Source organism: Protopterus annectens, chromosome 7.part1 (genome assembly GCF_019279795.1).
Source record: "Protopterus annectens isolate FY-2018-M chromosome 7.part1, PAN1.0, whole genome shotgun sequence".
Classification (NCBI taxonomy): Eukaryota; Metazoa; Chordata; order Ceratodontiformes; family Protopteridae; genus Protopterus; species Protopterus annectens.
The window spans coordinates 186,987,798-187,007,053 of record NC_056740.1 but is presented as its reverse complement, the minus strand read 5'-3'; the positions used below and the strand labels follow the sequence as shown (position 1 = coordinate 187,007,053).

Here is a 19,256-nt window from a genome sequence, read left to right as displayed (position 1 = left end):
AAAATTTAAATCCCAAGAAGCACAGGTTCTTGGAGTGGTGGCCTCAACAGAGTGGCTCCTTTCAAAAAGGTCTTGCATAGCTTATGAGACATTAAACTGGCATCTGGAAACCTAAAATGGAAATGAGAAATAGCCACCAGTTGGACTCTGATATGGAAGTAGCAGATCCTTGCTGAAAAAGCTCGGAGAGAAATTCCAAAATCACAGGGATAGAAGCAGTGTAGGGATCTACATTCATTTTCTGTGCCCAAATAGAAAATCTTTTCCATTTACTGCCATATAGTCTCCTAGTTGAAGGTTTATGGGAGGACATAAGAATATGTGACACTGAGGAAGATACATCGTGAAGCCTGACTAGGGATGGAACTGGAGCAGCCACGCTGCCAATTTGAGGGTGTGGATTGAGGGATGTAGCGAACTTGACATGTGAGTCAACAGATCTGGAGCTGGGTCCAGAATCCAAGGATCATCCAGAAGAAGAGGCTCAAGGAAGGGGAACCAAACCTGATGAGGCCAGTATGGAGCAATAAGGATTAACTTGCATCCCAGCTGTCTGCCTTTCTGAATCACTTTGGAAGTGAGAGGAAATGGAGGAAAAGCATACAAAAGACCCAGGGGCCAATCGTGAGCTAGACCGTCTCTGGGTGTCTCCCCCAGAGGGGGAATGAAGGAAAAAAAAGCTGCTACATTTGGCATTGACTGGACTGGCAAAAAGGTCGCAGCAAGGCTGTCCCCCTTTGAGGAAAATCTGTTCTGCTGTTTACTGTTTCAGAGACCACTTGTGAGGCAGTAGGATTGCCTGGCTGAGCTTGTCGACTATCACATTGGTCGTTCCTGGAATGTGCGTTGCAATCAGAAAGCGCTGGGAAGAAATCGCCCATTCCCAAACTCGCATGGCCTCTTGACAGAGTGGGTAAGATCTGGTACCGCCCCGCTGTTGATATACCAAACTACCGACATGTTGTCTGATTGTATCGCAATAGTCCCTAGAGGAAGAAGTCTTGAAGTGCTTGCAACGCCAGGAGCACCGCCCTCATCTCCAGAACATTGATATGCAGGTGAGCCTCATGTTCTTGCTATGTGCCTTGGACAGTCCTGCCAAGATAATGACCCCCCACCTGATCTGGGAGGCATCCATGGTCACAGTGGCAATGGATTGGGCAGGAACAAAGGGGGCGCCCGTCGTCAGCTGGTTGGGTGCTATCCACCAAAGGAGGTCCTCCTTGCATGATTCCATCAGCAGAATAGGGTGACTCAGCGGAAGATACTGGAAGGACCATTGGGAAGACAGGAGCCACTGGAGAATTCTCATGTGCAACCTGGCTAAAGGTACTAATAGGATGGTGGATGCCATAGTCCTGAGGAGCTGAAGAACCCACTTTGCTTTGACCTTCCGCAATGGGAGAAAACGCTGAATTTGAAAGATTAAATTTTGTACCCTTTTGGTGGGGAGACGAGCTGCCATGTTCACTGTGTCTACCTCTGCGCCTATAAAAATCACAGATTGAGAGGGCAATAATGCATATTTATCCCAATTTATGGAGATCCCTAATTGAGCATAAAGTTGAATAGTGGCATCCTTGTTTTGAAGAAGTAGATGCCTGGTGGGGGCGGTCAGGAGCCAGTCGCCCAAATACAGAAACACCTGGAATCCCTGACGTCTCAGGTGAGCTGTCACTACTGCCATGCATTTGGTGAACATCCTGGGGGCTGTGTTGAGACCAAAGGGCAGAGCACGAAGCTGATAGTGACTGGCTCCCAGCTGAAAGCGTAGATGGCTCCTGGATGCCTTGTCCATTTTTATACGGTAGTAGGCGTCTTGGAGATCTATTGAGCACATCCAGTAGTCTTTCCCTAACAATGGGAGTTTCGACTGCAGTGTTACCATCCAAAACTTGTCCTTCCTCATGGATTCGTTTAATCTGCTGAGGTCCAATATTGGCCTCCAGTCTCCTGTTCGTTTTGGGACTAAAAAGAACCTGGAGTAAGTTCCGGATCCTCTCTGGTCTGCTGGGATGGATTAGATGACTCTTTTTAAGAGCAACTTGTTGATCTCCACAGTTGCCTGATCCCTGTGATTGGGTGATACATCTGGGATCTTCTTGGGAACAAACGGAAGGAAAAGGGTATGATATAGCCTCTGATAACAACTCTTTGTACCCATTTGTCTTGGGTTGATACTTAGCCAGGCTTCTGGATATAAAGAAATGCGACCCCCGACCGGCCCCAGAGAAACGCAGTCGGGCCCCATATCAGGAGCGCTGATAAGGCCGTCCCCGAAAGGAATCACAGCCTTGTTGGTATTGCGGACTGCCCCTGCCTCTACAGCGACGTCTCCCATTTCCTCCTCCTCCTCTGCCTTTGAAGGAGGGTTCACCCTGTGTGTCCGGAAAGACCCTCTAGGACTTCTTGAACCACATTTTACCTTTGGGGTATGACCTTTGGGGTATGGTCGAGAGGGAACAGTAAAATGTACTCCCACGGCAGAGAGTGTCTTTCCTTCTTGCTCACACCGAGTGAGTGTGTCCTTCACCTTAGATTCAAACAATGAGGAACCATTAAATGGGGCATTGGTGAAAGTGGACTTGAACGGTTCTGCAAAATTACACAAGCGCATCCAAGAGTGACGCCTTAGGGCAACTCCTGAACCCCATTGCTTTACTCGCTCCATCAGCCGCATAAGAAATAAGCCGCATGGAGGAGTTAACTATAGAATTTACGGTGGAAAACTGAGCAGAAATTTTGTCAGGGACTCCCTCAGTACATGTACCCTGTACAGAATCTCCTAACTCCTTGAGGAGATCCCTCTGCAATCTCGTGAAGTGAGTGAGATAGTTCAACGATTGAAGAGTAAAAGTCGCTGAACTGAAGACACGCTTCCTGTACCTGTCCATCTGTCGAGACTCCTTACTCGGTGGATGGACAGAAGAGGAAGTCTCTGCAAGCTCCTTCTTAGTGGCCACCGCCACCACCATGGCATCTACAGGGACACCTTTGGACAAAAATTCTTTATCTGGAGGGGCAGAAAGAAACTTGCTGGATCTCCTAGGGACTGGTTCCATGACATCAGGAGTATTCCACACCTTTCGACTAGCTAAATCCATCAGTCCGTCAAAAGGTGGAGACACCCAAGGGGCAGAATGTTGAGACCCGAAAGCCTTCAGGTACACCGACTCCTTATCAGAAGGGTTGACAGTGGGCCAGCCGCACCTCTGCTTAAGGGTCTCCAAGATGTCCACGAAGGAGACATCATCAGAGGATGACTTAGGGGACCCTTCCAACTCCTCAAGGTCAGTGTCAGATGTCAAAGACTCATCCTGGGAGTCAACATGCTTCCTCTTGCATGTCTTCTTCCTGGGGGAGCTCCTCAGAAGTGTATTCCGGGAGGTCACGGAAGAGTGGGGGCCACCAGCCAGTGGCTCCTGAGGCTGAGGGTCTCTGCTGTCTCCAGAGAGAGAGTAGGGGCTGAGACAGAAGTGGGTGCCCTAGGGGGGAGAGTGCTGGTACCCTTGCTGGTAACTGGTGATTTGGACAGCACGCTCCTCATCATCTCAAATGCCGACCTCTCCAGCTCCGAGGACCTCCCCCGCTCCGAAGAGACCGAGGATGCCATCGGTGCCAGAGCTATCAGCTCAGAGACAGACACAGGGTCCGAGCTCACCCTAGCTGAAGTGCAGAGAGGGAGGCTTGAAACTGAAGAAGACTGATTCCAACCTTCCCTGTCGGCGACGACCAGAGAGCTTCGGCCCCTGGACACAACGGACGACACCGAAAGCATCGGAGCAGAACTCGGCTCCGAAGCAACTGTAAGTGGAGCTGGAGCTGAGGGTTACACCAATGGCCCCAAGCCCTCTGACTCCGACAGACCAGCTTGGAGGAGGAATAACAATCGAGGGTATAACGGGTTCCATAGGCTCTGAAACGGACTGGGTCAGAGCCAACAACAATTTAGATAGAGCAGACGACTTCAGCAGTCTCAGCACCACCCTCTCCACTTCTTCTTCTGAAAAGCTCCTGGAAGACCTGGAGGACATAGTCGGGGATCTTGAAGGAATAGCAGGTTCCATAAATTCAGTGGTCAGCTCCGACAAACTAGGAACCGACCCTGTCACCACAATGCTGCTCTCAGTCGGCTCCGAAGACAGTGGAGCTGATGAGGCCAATTTTGCCACTTTAGGAGGTGGCTCCGAGACACCAGCCAGTGCTGGAGATGGTCTTTTCGAAGACGTAGACTTAGCAGATTTAGTGGACTTGGAAGAAGAGGAAGAGCTAGACAAGACTTCCTCAAAGGCAGGCTTTAAAAGACCCTTTAGAATTAGCTTGTTCCTCCTCTCCTATAACACTCTAGGGGAGAAGGCATGACAAAACAAGCAAGTGTCTTGCAAATGGATGGCCCCTAAGCAATAGACACATAGGCCATAACCATCCATCAATGACATTTTTTGGGAGCATTTCATGCATTTCTTGAAGCCCAAAGGCTTGTGCTCCTTAACCTCTTTAGACATAACACACAGACCAAAAGAGAGAAGAGAATAGAAGTAAAAGGGAGGACTAGGTCCTCTAACTTAAATAGGGCCTAGCCCTGAAGGAGGAAGAAACACCACAAGGACTGGGTCCTCTAACTAAAACAGCCTAGTTAAGAAAAGGGGAACAGCTAGATCTTCTAACTTAAAGAGACCAGCAAAAAAATCACACACACAGAAAAAAAAAACTTATTCTGCTAAAGATTAACAGAGGAAGCTGAAACTGGAGTTTTGAACAACGAACTCCACCACTGTAATCAAACACCAGCGGATAACCACCAACCAAACTGCTCCATGAACCATACACCAGAACAAACACTAGCGTTTATCAAACTATCAGCACTAACAATAAAACTATAACTGGTACACAGGATACCACAAAGCACACTAACAGGCCCATAAGATATTAAGCAATATATATAATCAAAAAAGTTAACACTTAGTCAGAGCCAAGAGAAGCACAACCGAACTCGTCGACGCGGCAAATGAGACCTGAGGTTTGTACTGATGCACTATGGGATACCTGCTTAGCCACGAGCCAACCAGAAGTCTTCGAGCTTATAAATCAACCGAGTTGGAGCAGAGGATTGGCTCCGAACCCATATGTAAAAATGAAGGTGAGACTGGACTACACAACATATATACGTACACTTCAAGTAAAGAAAATAAATTAAAACTGAAAGACTTTCCCTCAATAAATTTACTGTCCCAAAACTGATATTTTTAAGTCTTGTAATAAAAGTTTGTTCCACATTTATAAAGCAAGATGTTGGCTGTAAGCACGGTTAGGTTGAACACAAAAATTTCAAGTTATATGGATATCAATTATTTTCCCTACCTCTCTCGAGGAGTTTTTCTGTGAGTTCTACATTGTATCTCTGACATAGTTGTAAGACTTGCATGTACTCCTTGAAAGTTGTTCTTCGGTACTGATCTATGGACTCTCCCCACTCACCACTTAATGTTGACATCAGAGAGTGGCTATCAATTGCCAAGTTTCCTGTTTTTACTACTGAACACTCCTCTGATGAGTCCACATCAAGAAAAGTAAGCTATCAAAAGAAAAAGAAAACAGAAAAAGTGAATTTATTTAGTATCATTCCAAGGGCCACAATGCACAAATTTAAGTGATGCTCCATGAAAAATTCAATCATATTAATTTGCAACCCATGAAAATTTCAAACATATTTATTTGTAAGATTTTGTGTGCACTACTCCACCACATCTAAGTTTAACCTTCATTTAGTGAAAAAAAAAGTTATGTACTCACCATAACATTCCATCTGGGTTGTCCATTTTCATTCTTCCTCAACTGATGAGTTCAGATTCAAGACTCAGATCTGACTCAGCCGCTTCTACCAAATCTTCAGATCCAAAACTATCAAGCTCCTCCCTTTACCCATAATGCCCTGCCAAACTAATATACCTCAGATCGAGTTTTCTGCCCCTATATATAACAGGGCAACTTGTTAAAGAAATTAAAAAGGCAGTAAGGAAAAAAAGGAAGCTAGAGCTCAAACGAGGAACAAAGGTTCCTGTAAAACTCTTAGGTCTTTCCAGAAGCAAAAGGATAGGGGCAGGTGGGCAGGACGTTGAGGAAGAATGAGAATGGAAAACAGAGATGAAATGTTATGGTGAGTACATAACTTTTTTATCTGATGTTGTCCTTTTCACTCATTCCTCAACTGATGGGACAGAGTCCCCAGCTACTCGAACCTTGGGTGGCCATCATGTTAGCATATTCCGAAGTACTGTAGAGCCAAGGCCGCTCTGTTCCTGGAAACCAAATCTAATTTGTAATGAGCAATAAAAGTGTGAGTATTAGTACAAGCTGCAGCTGCACAAATATCATCTAAGGAAGCCCTTGACCAAAAAGCTGAACAGACCACCATAGACCTCATGGAGTGAACTCTAGGAGGCATAGACAAGGATAATCTTTTTTACCATAGACAAAGGAGTTACATTCAGTTGACCATCTGGCCAATGTGACTTTGTAAACTGGTTTGCCTTTAAGGTTTAATTAGGTTTAAGGTTTAATTACTGTGGGAAGTGATGGGTTGTTCTTGATATAAAAGGAAATGATGTGAGTAGTGTATTGTATGATTCTGAAGAAGTTCTGTAATAAACGGGACAAAAACGCTTAATCTATTCTGGCTCTAGTGTGTGGTTTATTTCTAAGTTGGTTCTGCAATTTTATAGTTTTTAGTTGAGTTTTTTTACACTGGTTGCTGGAGTTTTTTACTATTGAAAAATTATTTTCGTGATTTGCAAGTCCACGACAGTTTTCAATTTTAAAAGCTAAGTGGATTTTCATCACTTGTCTAGCGGTCTTTAACACACAGTGTGGTAAGCATAAGACTGTCTCCTTACAAAAGTTCTTTTTAGAACTGGTCATTTTTATCGTTTGTGTTACTGGGAACAACATTTTTTTAAAAAAAAAGCTCTTTTGAGCTGGTAACTGACTAAATAACAGTGTTTATGAGAAATTAGACTTCCATTTGAGATATTTTCTGTAACGAAGTAGGAGAGGGTTGGTCTCTCTCTTATTAGAAAAAAGCACTTTTAAGGGCTGGTAATTGGTAGCATTGGTCTAGCGCTGTAGTACTTTTAATTTACTATCTGTGACTAAATATAATTGCTGTTTCCACCCCAAAATCTTGGTAGTGGTGGTTAAAGGTACTCTGACATTCGTTACTATGATTACGCAAAGTATGAATGAGGATGACGTCAGCATGTTTCCAACGCTCGATAAAGTCATCACTTTATGGGAAGTCGCTTCTAAAGCACAAGATTTGTTAGACAGGATGACAGGAAATGGAGGTCGCCGTGCATTTAGGCGAGATGGCAGTGGTAACAGCCGTTCCTCCTCAGAAGAAGGTACCATCGTAGCAGATGCAGTGTTTGACAATGGTAAGCCCATTGTAGAATTACTAGAATCCAACATTGTGGACCCGTTTTTTGACTTCAGTATTAACACTTATGTAACAACGGACTTAAGACAGGTATGAAGAAGATATGCTAGACTTCAAAACTCAGTTTCTCCAGTTGGAGAAAAAAGTTCTTAGATTTAAAACATTGATATATGAAAATCAATACTTAAACAAATGTATTAACTTGTCTATTGTGCCTTTGGGGCTTAGAGTGTACGCGTTTCCTAACACAGTGAAATTTGATAATAATTTATTTAATAAGTTAAAGGAAGTATATAATAACATGGGGCTTGAAGTACTTAAATTGTTAATACAGTGGAACAAAGCACAGGTGGATTGTTTAAAGAATGAGATTGTTAAACTTGATGTTTTAAGGGAACATCCTATGGTTTCTTTTTATCAGTATATGTTTGACAATTTGGGGAACAAAGTTAGCCAATTAACTGACAACATAGTAAATAAGAAAAAGAAAAAAATGTTAAGAGATTTACAAGCTTACCAACAGAAACAAGCATATTTAGTGAACAAAAAAAGAAACAATAATTTTTCAAATGACAAAAATGAGAGAAGGGAATTCCGGAAGCCTGAAAGGTTGAACAGGCTTGATTCCTTCTCTGAGGTAGGTAATAAGAACAATACACCTATAATTGATGATAATAGGGATCAATTAACTAGTGCTTCAAGTGTTGAAAGTGAGGAGAATGTCTCTTTTACCATTCAGACTACAGGGACTAATACCCCACCCCCAAATCAGGAAGCATTTGTGACTGGAGGAAAGAAGAAAGGCAAGAACAAAGGGCGTTAACATTTACACAAAAAATATTCAATTTGAGTGATAAAAAGTTTAGTGATGTGGAGGTTAAAGTACTTCAAAAAGGTTTTTCATTTGTGCCTGCAAAAAAGTTGGATTCACTAATACTATTTTGGATTTTAATTGTATGTACGAAAATTAAATCTAAGATATTTGTATCACGGTTTATCTTTACCTGGTGCTGGGCAATTTAAGAAAAACAAAAATGTTAACCCTCCCTTGGTTAACACCATGAGTATTTTTTCTAGTATTTGTGAAAACGACCTTTATAATTTACAGAGTAGAGGTAAACAGTTGAAATTTTTGGATAATTTGACCAAGGAAGAAAATCTGGTGCTTAAACAGTTGGCTTCATATAATAATATCAGATATATGAAAGCAGATAAAGGTCAGGGACTTGTTATAATGAATAATATGGATTATTCTAGTAGCATTAAAGAGTTATTGACAGATGGAAATAAGTACCTTAAAGTGTCTAAAGACTTTATCAGAAAGAAATGCCAAGAACTGGATTTGATTTTGCTTGATCTATTATATCAACAGTATGTTTCTATAGATGCTTTTGAATATCTGAGTGTTGATCAGCCTCACTTGGGGATGCTGTTTGGCATCCCCAAGATACATAAGAACAAAAAAAATCCACTATTTAGGCCAATTGTTTCAGCCCCTTTTAGCAAATCATCCAAAATTTCCATTTATTTGGACAATATACTTAATCCTATAGTGCAAAGGAGTAATTGGTATCTTAGGGATTCTTGGATGTTTTTGGAAGAGCTTCGGCACTTCCAGTTTCAGGGAGATGAAAGTCTGTTATGCACGTTGGACATATGTTCACTATATACAGCAATTGATCAAAATGAAGGTATAGAGTTTATGAGGCTCTTTTTAAGCAAAGTGAAGTGTAAAGATGACATTCTTGTCATTTGTCAGTTGATGGAAATAGTACTGCATAATAATTTTTTCATGTTTGAAAAAGAAATCTATCAACAAACAAGTGGGGTAGCGATGGGGGCTCATGTAGCCCCTTTCTTTGCCAACTTAGTGATGTGTTGGTGGGAAGTTACATTTTTGGAGAAGATGGATTTATTTAAATATGTAAGGTACTATAGACGTTATATTGACGATTTATTCTTTATGTGGGCAGGTAATAGTGAACAGTTCGATGAGTTTTTTAGGCAGATTAATCAAACAGTATCTTGGCTTGAATTTACTATTGGCAATATAGGCACCACAGTTCAGTTTTAGATGTAGAAGTAGGGATGGATGTAAATAAGAGGACATTTAGGAGTAATGTTTACAGGATGAAACTTTCACTAATAATTATTTACACTTTGAAAGTTTTCACCCTAAATATATGAAAATTAATGTATTTAAAGGTCAAGTAATCAGACTCAGTAGAATGGTCAGTGATGACCAACAGTATAAAGTGGAAGTTAAAGCCCTCAAACAGCTTTTTCTTTGTAGGGGTTATTCTGTTGAAATTCTTAATGATGTGGTTCAATATGTGGGGAATCATAGGGATGAGAAGTACCCTCCCATTCTTACAGCTGGATTTCAGAAAAAGAATCTTAGTCAGAATATGATACAGAATGAGGAATTTAAATATGCATTTCCAGTACCTATGAGTGTTGATGGACCTAATATTAAAAGAATTGTACAATAAAATTGGAAAATTATTTTAGGTAATGAGGAACTGAGTAAAGTTATAGGGACTCAACCAAATTTTATAAATAAAAAAACTAAAAATGTAAAAGAGATTTTGGAAGGTGGACATAAGTGTGAAGATCATGACTGAGTAATTACTCGGTTAGATACTTTTGCTTGCACAAACTGCAGTCAATGTAGGTATATGATGGGTGTACAGAATCATCATTTTAAGCATTTAAAATATACTTTAACAGCCAGAGGTAGGTTTGATTGCCAGAGTGAGGGTTTAGTATACCTTGCAGTGTGTTCCAATTGTGAACATTTCTATATAGGAAAGACTATTAGAAAGTTGAAAGATAGAGTTAGGGAACAACTTCTTGCTATTAAGAAAAAAGATAAGAATAATGCATTAGCAAAGCATGCTCTGAGCTGTGAAAATTTTAGAAAGTTTACTTTTTTGTAGTAGAACTGCGGTGGTGGTGCTGCGGTAGCGTTGTCACCTCACAGTAAGACGTCCTGTTCGAGTCTCAGCTAGAGCGTCTTCTGTGTGTAGACATGCATGAATGGGCGTACCTTCGTTGAAGGTTGTGCGTCAGGGCTGGCAACTCTGCACGTAAAAATCTACTGCCAATCATTAGCGGACCGGAGTTCCGCTATGGCGACCCCTAACCGGGAAAAGCCGAAAGACACAAACAAACTTTTTTGTAGTAGAAAAAGTTAACACAGATAAATGTGCAGGTTCATTTAACAATTTTTTTAGAGAAGATAGAATTGAAATGGTAGATTTTTTAAAGAGCTGACATTACACCTGGCATTAATGACAAAGTTTCGGTTAAAAGTCATTTGAATTATGTCAATTTTTGACACAAAGATGAAACACTTGTGTGTTATGTTTTAAAGTTTTGTTACAAGTTTGTAGTACATTTTATATCTTATGTTTTGTAAGTTTATTGGTTATTCAATTACTATGCCTTTAAAGTTTAATTACTGTGGGAAGTGATGTTGGGTTGTTCTTGATATAAAAGGAAATTATGTGAGTAGTGTACTGTATGATTCTGAAGAAGTTCTGTAATAAACGGGATGAAAGCGCTTAATCTATTCTGGCTCCAGTGTGTGGTTTATTTCTGGTTTATCTAATTTGTTTGGAGAGAAGGAAACAAACAACTGGTTGGTTTCTCTGAAGTCTTTGGTTCCATGGAGATAAAAGTGAAGTTGTCTATGTACATCCAGTAGAAGGAGCTTTTAGTTATGTACTTACCATAACTTTAGATGTATGGGATCCATCTCGCCTACATTCTCTACAGATGGGTTCGGAGCCGATCCTCGGCTCTGACTCGGCCGCTATACAATAGAACGCAGTCTCTTATTGGCTGAGTTACCTCATATCCCAGGATGCACCACTACTACTTCCCCAGATCTTGTTTGTCCGCACTCATGCTCACAGAAACAGACTATTGTTATAACATTCTCAGGTCTTTCAAGAGAGGAAAGGAGTTCAATTTCGGATCGTCCGGTCTCTCCTGGTCTACGAGGTAGGGGGAAGGAGGGTGGGTTATTAGGAATGTAAGCGAGATGGATCCCATACATCTAAAGTTATGGTAAGTACATAACTAAAAGATGTAATGTGATCCTATCTCGCCTACATTCTCTACAGATGGGACAGCGTCCCTAGCACCTAATTCCTGGGTGGCTCACTGGAAAACACTCCTGAGAACTGTGGAACCGAAGGAAGCTCGACCCCTGGATGCCACATCTAATTTGTAGTGAGAAATAAAGGTGTGCGAAGACGACCACGTAGCAGCTGCACAAATGTCACTAATAGAGAGCTTGGAATGAAAGGCTGCCGAAGTGGCCATAGCCCTAGTAGAATGAGCTTTCACTGGAACTATAAGTTCCTTATTTGAGATGAGATAAATATAATTGATACAGTCCCTGATCCATTTGGCAATAGTGACTTTTGTGACGGCTTTGCCTAATCTACTATCCGAAAAGGACACAAACAGTTGATCTGATTTTCGTGCTTTGTGTGTCCTATCCAAATAGAAACGTAATTGTCTGTGCACATCCAAGCTGTGAAAAGTATATTCAGCTCTGTTCGAATACTTAGGGAAGAAGACCGGTAGTTCCAGTGATTGCTGTAAACAAAAGTTAGAACAAACCTTTGGTATAAAAGATGGGTTTGGTCGAAGAGATACTCTATCCTTGTGAAATACCAGGTATGGTGGTTTGACAAATAGGGCTTGAAGTTCTGAAACTCGCCTGGCTGATGTAATAGCTACTAGAAGGGCAGTCTTCCAAGAAAGAAATTTTAGATCACAGGTTGCTGCCGGCTCAAAGGGAGATGAGGTTAATGCACCTAACACCACGTTAAGGTCCCACGGAGGTGCGGGTTGAGATATAGGGGGTCGTAGAAGCCAAGCTCCTTTAATAAAGGCTTTGCACAACTTGTTGCTCATTAAAGGTGGTTCTACACTCTCATGAAAATTGGAAATAGCCGCCAATTGCACTTTGATGGTAGACACTGAGCAACCTTGGTTGAATAGGGAAGCTAAAAACTTCAGTACTTCTGACACCGAGGCTGTTATAGGGTCTAATCCTCGGAGTTGGGCCCAAATAGCAAACCTCTTCCATTTATTGCTATATATCTTTTTAGTAGAAGTCTTGCGGGCCGAAGACAAAATGTGCATGACTTCAGGGGCGAAAGAATGGCTCCTAACTATGGTTGGAAGAGGAGTAGCCAGGCTGCTAACTTCAATGAATGGAGAGACTGATGGAGCTGTCCTGACTGATGCGTCAAAAGGTCCGGAACTTGGTCCAGGAGCCAAGGACCCTCCAATGCATATTTGTGAAGAAAGGGGAACCAGACTTGTCGAGGCCAGTATGGGGCGATTAGTATCATTTTGCTTCCCAAGCGAATCACCTTCTGAATCACCTTGGGGAGAAGGGGAACCGGTGGAAAGGCATAGAGCAGACCGGGGGGCCAAACGTGAACTAGAGCGTCCTTGGGGATCTCCCCCGGAACTGGGGTGAGAGTGAAGAAGTGCTGGCATTTCGCGTTGAGGGGACTTGGGAAGAGATCGCAACAAGGAACTGCCCATCTCGTGAAAATCTGCGCTACCACTCTGTCGTTTAAGGACCACTCGTGAGGGGAGAGAATAGTTCTGCTCAGTCTGTCGGCTATCACGTTGGATTTCCCCGGAATGTGCGTTGCTACTAGGAAACGCTTGGTAGCAATCGCCCAATCCCATACTTTCATGGCTTCTCTGCAAAGGGGATAGGACCTGGTCCCTCCTTGCTTGTTTAAGTACCAGACTACCGACATGTTGTCGGACTGAATGGCAATCGTACCCTGGGGGAGGTGATCGTGCAGTGCTTGCAATGCTAAAAGCACCGCCCTCATCTCCAGGATATTGATGTGGAGAAGACTCTCGTCGGAGTGCCACGTGCCTTGGACCGACCTGTCCAGATAATGTCCCCCCCACCCTGTCTGGGAGGCGTCCGTAGTCAACGTGGCAGAGGGGAGTGGGGGAACGAAGGGTCGCCCTAGATTCAGGTTGGAGGAGAGAAGCCACCAACGAAGATCCTGTTTGCACGTGTCTGTGATCAATATGTGGTGACTGAGGGGAAGGTCTTGATAAGACCACTGGACTGATAGGAGCCACTGGAGTATCCTCATGTGCAACCTTGCCAAGGGGACCAGAAGAATGGTGGCTGCCATGGAGCCCAATAGCTGAAGGACCATTCTCGCTGGAGCACGACGTCTGAGGAGCAATGCCTGAACCTGAAGCTGGAGCGTTGCTATCCTTTCCGCAGGGAGATAGACTCGCATCTGCCTTGAGTCTATTTCTGCACCAATAAATAGAATACGCTGAGTTGGCAGCAATACGGATTTTGACCAATTGAAGGTGATTCCTAAGGAGTTGCCTAGTGTGATAGTGGCTGCTAGATTTTCCAAGAGTAGATGCCTGGAGGTGGCAGTTAGGAGCCAGTCGTCTAGGTATGGAAACACTTGGAATCCTAGACTTCTCAGGTGAGCAGTCACCACCGCCAAACATTTGGTGAACACCCTGGGGGCTGTGGTGAGACCAAAGGGCAGTGCTCGGAACTGGAAATGACTGTCTCCTAGGCTGAAGCGTAAGTGTCTCCTCGACGCCTGATCTATCAGAATGTGATAGTAGGCGTCTTTGAGATCTATGGAGCACATCCAAACGCCTTTCTCCAACAGCGGAAGAATGGATTGCAAAGTGACCATCCGGAATTTGGACTTTTTCACAAATCGGTTTAATTTGCTGAGATCCAAAATGGGTCTCAAGTCCCCGGTCTTTTTTGGTACCAAAAAGAATCTTGAGTAAGTCCCTGATCCGGCCTGGTCTGCGGGGACAGGTTGGATGACCCCTTTTTGAAGCAGCTTTGATATTTCGTTGGCTGCATGATCCCGTTGACTGGGTGGCGGGTCCGGGATTTTTTGGACTGGTGGAGGGGGTTGAGAAAAGGGAATGGTGTAACCTCCGGCGATGATTCGAAGCACCCATTGGTCCTGAGTGATATTTTCCCAGGCCTTTAGGTGTCTCGAAAAATGACCCCCGACTGGCTCCGGAGCTGCACAGTCGGGTACTCCTTCAGGGATGCTGGAAGGAGGAGGAGCCACGAAAGGACTCGCGGTCTCCAGTGTTGCGGGGGCCTCCGCCGCCTCTGGGACGGCATCTCCCTGAAAAATTTCCCCCTCCTCTGCCTCTAGAAGGGGAATCGCTCTGCTGCGACGAGTAAGGCTTTTGAGATTTACGGAACCACATTTTCCCTCCTCTTCGAGCCTTGGGATAAGGTCTGAAGGGAGTGGAAAACTGGGCCCCTACGGCAGTTAAAGTCTTACCCTCCTGTTCGCAGCGAGTCAATGTGTCCTTTACCTTGGGTCCAAACAGGGAGGACCCGTCAAAGGGGGCGTCAGCAAAGGAAGACTTAAAGGCCTCCGCAAAGTGACACAAGCGTAGCCAGGCTTGTCTCCGTAGAGCAACACCTGTTCCAGCCGCTCTGCTCGCCCCTTCGGCCGCATAAGAAATGAGCCTCATGGACGAGTTGGATAATGAAGACAGGGTAGCCAAATGGGAGTTAACCGTCTGGGCCAATTGCTCAGGTAAGTTACCAGAGAGGGTATCCGAGAGCTCCTTGATCAGATCCCTCTGCAGTCTGGTGAAATGTGTCAAGTAATTCAGAGACCTTAATGTAAAGGCCGCTGAAGAAAGGGTACGCTTGCCATACCGATCCATGCTCCTAGACTCTTTATTAGGAGGATGGATGGACGTCGAAGCCTCTGCCACATCTTGCTGGGTGGCAGATGCCACCACCATAGCATCTACAGCCACGCCCTTCGAGAGAAAGTCCTTATCCGGGGGAGCTGAAAGGAATTTATTGGGGCGAGCTGGCACCGGTTCAACAGAATCCGGGTGTTCCCACGCCCTTCGAGAGATCAAATCCAGAAGCTCATCGAAGGGCGGAGACACCCAGGAGGTGGAGGGCTGAGCCCCAAAGGCCTTGAGGAAAACCGACTCCTCAGCAGAAGGGGGTTTGGACTGCCAGTCGCCTCGTTGCTTGAGGATCTCCAAGATGTCCGCAAAGGAGACATCATCCGAGGACGACTTGGGGGACCCCTCCGCATCATCGAGGTCGGTATCCGAGGTGAGAGACTCATCAGGGGAGTCTACGTGTTTCCTCTTACACTGTTTCTTCCTCGGAGGTTCCTCCGAAAACGTTTTGGAGGGACCTCCAGGAAGAAGGGAACACCCAATGGGGGTAACCTCAGGCCCAGGGGCTCCGCTGTCATGAGACAGGGGGATTGCAAAGATGCCAGTCTCCATGCCAAGGGAAGGTGGTGGTGAAATGGTAGAAGTGGCCACCGAGGATTTGGCCAAGGCACTCCTCATGGCCTTGAAGGCGGGACCCCCAGAGTCCTGGGATAGTTCAACCCCCGAGGCCACAACAGCAGTCGGAACCCCCGCAGCCGACGCACCGAGAGGGAGGCTCAGAACCGAAAGGATCGGCCCCGAAGCGTCCCCCCCGGGGCCGACAGAGGAGGTCCACGTACCGAACCCCGACCCAAGGGACGGGGTTGGAGTTAGAGTCGGAACCGACTCGATAACCTCCACCGGTTCCACCAACACAGACTCCAACGGCGCCGAAGCTGTTGGAGGAGGAATCGATGTAGCAGGATGGGAGATCGGCTCCGGAGCCAACTGGGCTGGAGCCGAGATCAACTTTGCAAAGACTGGAGACTGAAAAAGTCTTTGAAGCACCCTGTCTAAGTCCAAATCGGACATCCTCGACGACCGAGAAGAGACCGACCGGGTCCGAGTCGACTTCTCCGCCGGCTCTAAAAGACTGGGGGACCGGCTCCGTAATGGTTCGAGAAGTATCGGCGCCGAGGGAGACTCCACTACAACTGCAATTTCCCTCGGAGCCGATGTGGACTTCGGCACCGAAGGGGAAGAGTCTGAGCGGGCAACCCCCATCGGTTCCGAAGGCAGTGGAGCCGATGGAGATGACTCGCCTCTCGACGCCCGAGCTCTCGACTCCGAAACCAGAGGAGTCGAAGCTGGAGACATCGAGGCAGACCGTTCCGCCCTCGGCTCCGAAGTCCGTGGAGCCGACGGAGAAGCCTGCCGAGACTTTTTTGCTGCCGGATCCGACGGGCTGGTCGGAGCCGAAGACTTTTTCTTCTTCGAAGGTGAAGAAGAAGAAGATAGGGCTTCCTCAAAGGAAGGGGTAATAAGCTCTTTCAAGATCAACTTATTTTTCCTCTCTTGGAGGACGCGAGAGGAAAAGGCGTGGCAAACGCTACAAGATTCTTGAAGATGCTTTGGGCCCAAACAATAGACAGATAAAGAATGGTCGTCCGTAATGGACATTTTATAGCTACATTTAGAACATTTTTTAAAACCTGAAGGTCTATGTTCTTTAGACATGGCTATATTAAACAATAAACACGGACTACCAAAAACAAAGTTAACCAAGACAACCTAGACTCTAACTTAAATGCCTAGGATAGGGCTAGGCCCCTCTAACTTAAACGGGACCGTTAAATATCACAAAAAAAACACAATTTTACCACAAGAAATATCAAAAACCAATCACACAACAACAAGTAGCTGTTAAAACAGCTTTTGGGTAAGTTCTGACAAAAATTTAGACAGAAAAATCTCTGACTAAAAGATACTTAGCTCAGCCAAGTCCGAGACCACGTCTATGCTTGAGAAGCGGCAAACGAGATCTGGGGAAGTAGTAGTAGTGCATCCTGGGATATGAGGTAACTCAGCCAATAAGAGACTGCGTTCTATTGTATAGCGGCCGAGTCGGATCCGAGGATCAGCTCCGAACCCATCTGTAGAGAATGTAGGCGAGATAGGATCACATTACATCATATGCTCTCCCTTAATGCAAAAATTTGGAAACAACTGGGAGAATAATGACCTGATTAATGCTGGACTCAGAAGCTACCTTAGGCAAAAAAGATGTGTTAGTCTCTAAGGACACCCTGTCTTTGTGAAAAAATAGGTAAGGAGGTTTAGAAGACAGAGTCTGGAGTTCAGATACTCATCTAGCTGATGTGATAATGAACAGAAAAAAGGTTTTCCAAGACAACTATTTTAGATCTGCCCTGGCTGATGGTTCAGACAGAGAGTATGGGTTAAGACCTGAAGCATAACAGTTAAATCCCAAGGAGGAGGAGGATCCTTTAACGGAGGTCTAAGTAAAAAGGCTCCTTTGAGAAAGGATTTACATAGTTTAGAAGAAGCTAAGGTAGAGTTGTTTTATCCAGGTGGAAATGAGAAATAGCAGCCGACTGAACTTTAATAGCTGAAAACCTAGTGCCTTCATTGAAAACTGAAGCTATAAATTCAAGGATAGATGACACAAGTGCTAGAAAAGGATCTACATCCCTGTTAAGGGCCAGAAAACAATCTCTTCCATTTACTTTTGTAAATTCTTCTAGTAGAAGCTTTTTGAGAAGATAACAAGATATGGCGGACCAAGGAGGAGAGCCTGGGCTGTCTATGGAGTTGGAGAAACCAAGCAATCAGTTTGATGCCTGTTAAGTCTGGATGAGTCATACCTGTCAGGTGAGACAGGAGGTCTGGAGTGGGATTCAGTATCCAGAGCGGATGTAGAAGGTGAGGCCAGAGGAATGGGAACCAAATTTGTCGAGGCCAAAAGAGGGCTATGAGGAAAATTGTGCTCTTCAAATGGAATGCTTTCTATAGAAACTTGGGAATGAGCGGCAACAGTGGATAAGCATAAAGGAGACGGGGTGGGGCAATCATGGACTAGAGCATCTCTCTGTGACTCCCTCGCTGAAGAGATCAGAATAAAGAACCTGCTACACATGTTGTTTAGGTGAGAGGCAAACAGATTGTAGGAAGGCTGGCCCCATCGACGGAAAATTCTGTCTGTCACTTTGACATTGAGAGAACTCTTGTGAGGCATCAGACTAGACCTGCTTAGTTTGTCTGCAATCACAAAAGGCTCAGGGCCAGGTGACTCAGGAAAATGACTGGCGTTGAAGAACAGATAGTCTTCAGATCCGATGACCACACCCCCAGGGGTCTTGGATCTGAGCACTCTGAGACAGTGGGTCAAATTAGAGAAGGAGAAACCAAGGGGGAATTGAACAAACGGCTCAGAGATCTAGCGGGAGTCACAACCTGGAGTACCCCATCTGGATCTGAGCTCTGACAAATTTCCTCATCATCCTATCCACTTCAGCTTCTGATAAGCTTCTCGAAGTCCTAAGGGAAGATGTGGAGGATGGAGGTCTGGAATGCTTGTGGAGAGATCTCTCCAAAAAAGGTGAAGGGAGCCATGAAATGAACACACTCAGTAGAAATGGAGGAGTTCAGATCCAGGAAGACTTAGATTTAGAACCAGTCAGATCCAGCTTTTTTTGCATCTTAGTAGCAGGCACCAATGAAAGAGCCTATGAGGAAGAGCAGTCTGGGGGGCCTCTTGTATGACTCCTTAGCAGCGGAGTCTGGCTTCCCATTGTCTGTTTTTTTTTTGGATGAGGTTTGAGCCCCAGCTACAGAAGCAGAAGAGGTAGAAGAAAGAAGGCACTTCAGCACTAATTTGTTCCTAAGAGGTCTGGAGTTGAATCCAGAGCAGATAGAACAATCTAAGTCCAAGTTCTCAGGTCCAAACGGTATACACATTTCCTGTGGGCATCCAAGTTAGGGATTTTACAACAACAAGTAATGCACTTTTTAAAATAAGTAGGCTTGTCAGCCACAACTACCAGGGAAGAAAAACTGTTTAAAAGCTTAGAAAAGGAAGATTTTTTTTTTTTTTACAGAAAAGGTA

General features: G+C 44.6%; 1 protein-coding gene across 2 annotated transcripts in view; it reads right to left on the bottom strand.

Annotated features, from left to right (window-relative positions):
- The window catches only part of EFCAB12 (EF-hand calcium binding domain 12), a 1,195,865-nt gene that overhangs the window by 440,729 nt on the left and 735,880 nt on the right, over window positions 1–19,256 (bottom strand). For both annotated transcript variants that reach the window (XM_044078632.1, XM_044078631.1), the window contains exon 6: window positions 5,362–5,575. In XM_044078632.1, coding sequence (XP_043934567.1) covers window positions 5,362–5,575 — 214 coding nt within the window. The remainder of the gene's footprint in view (window positions 1–5,361; window positions 5,576–19,256) is intronic.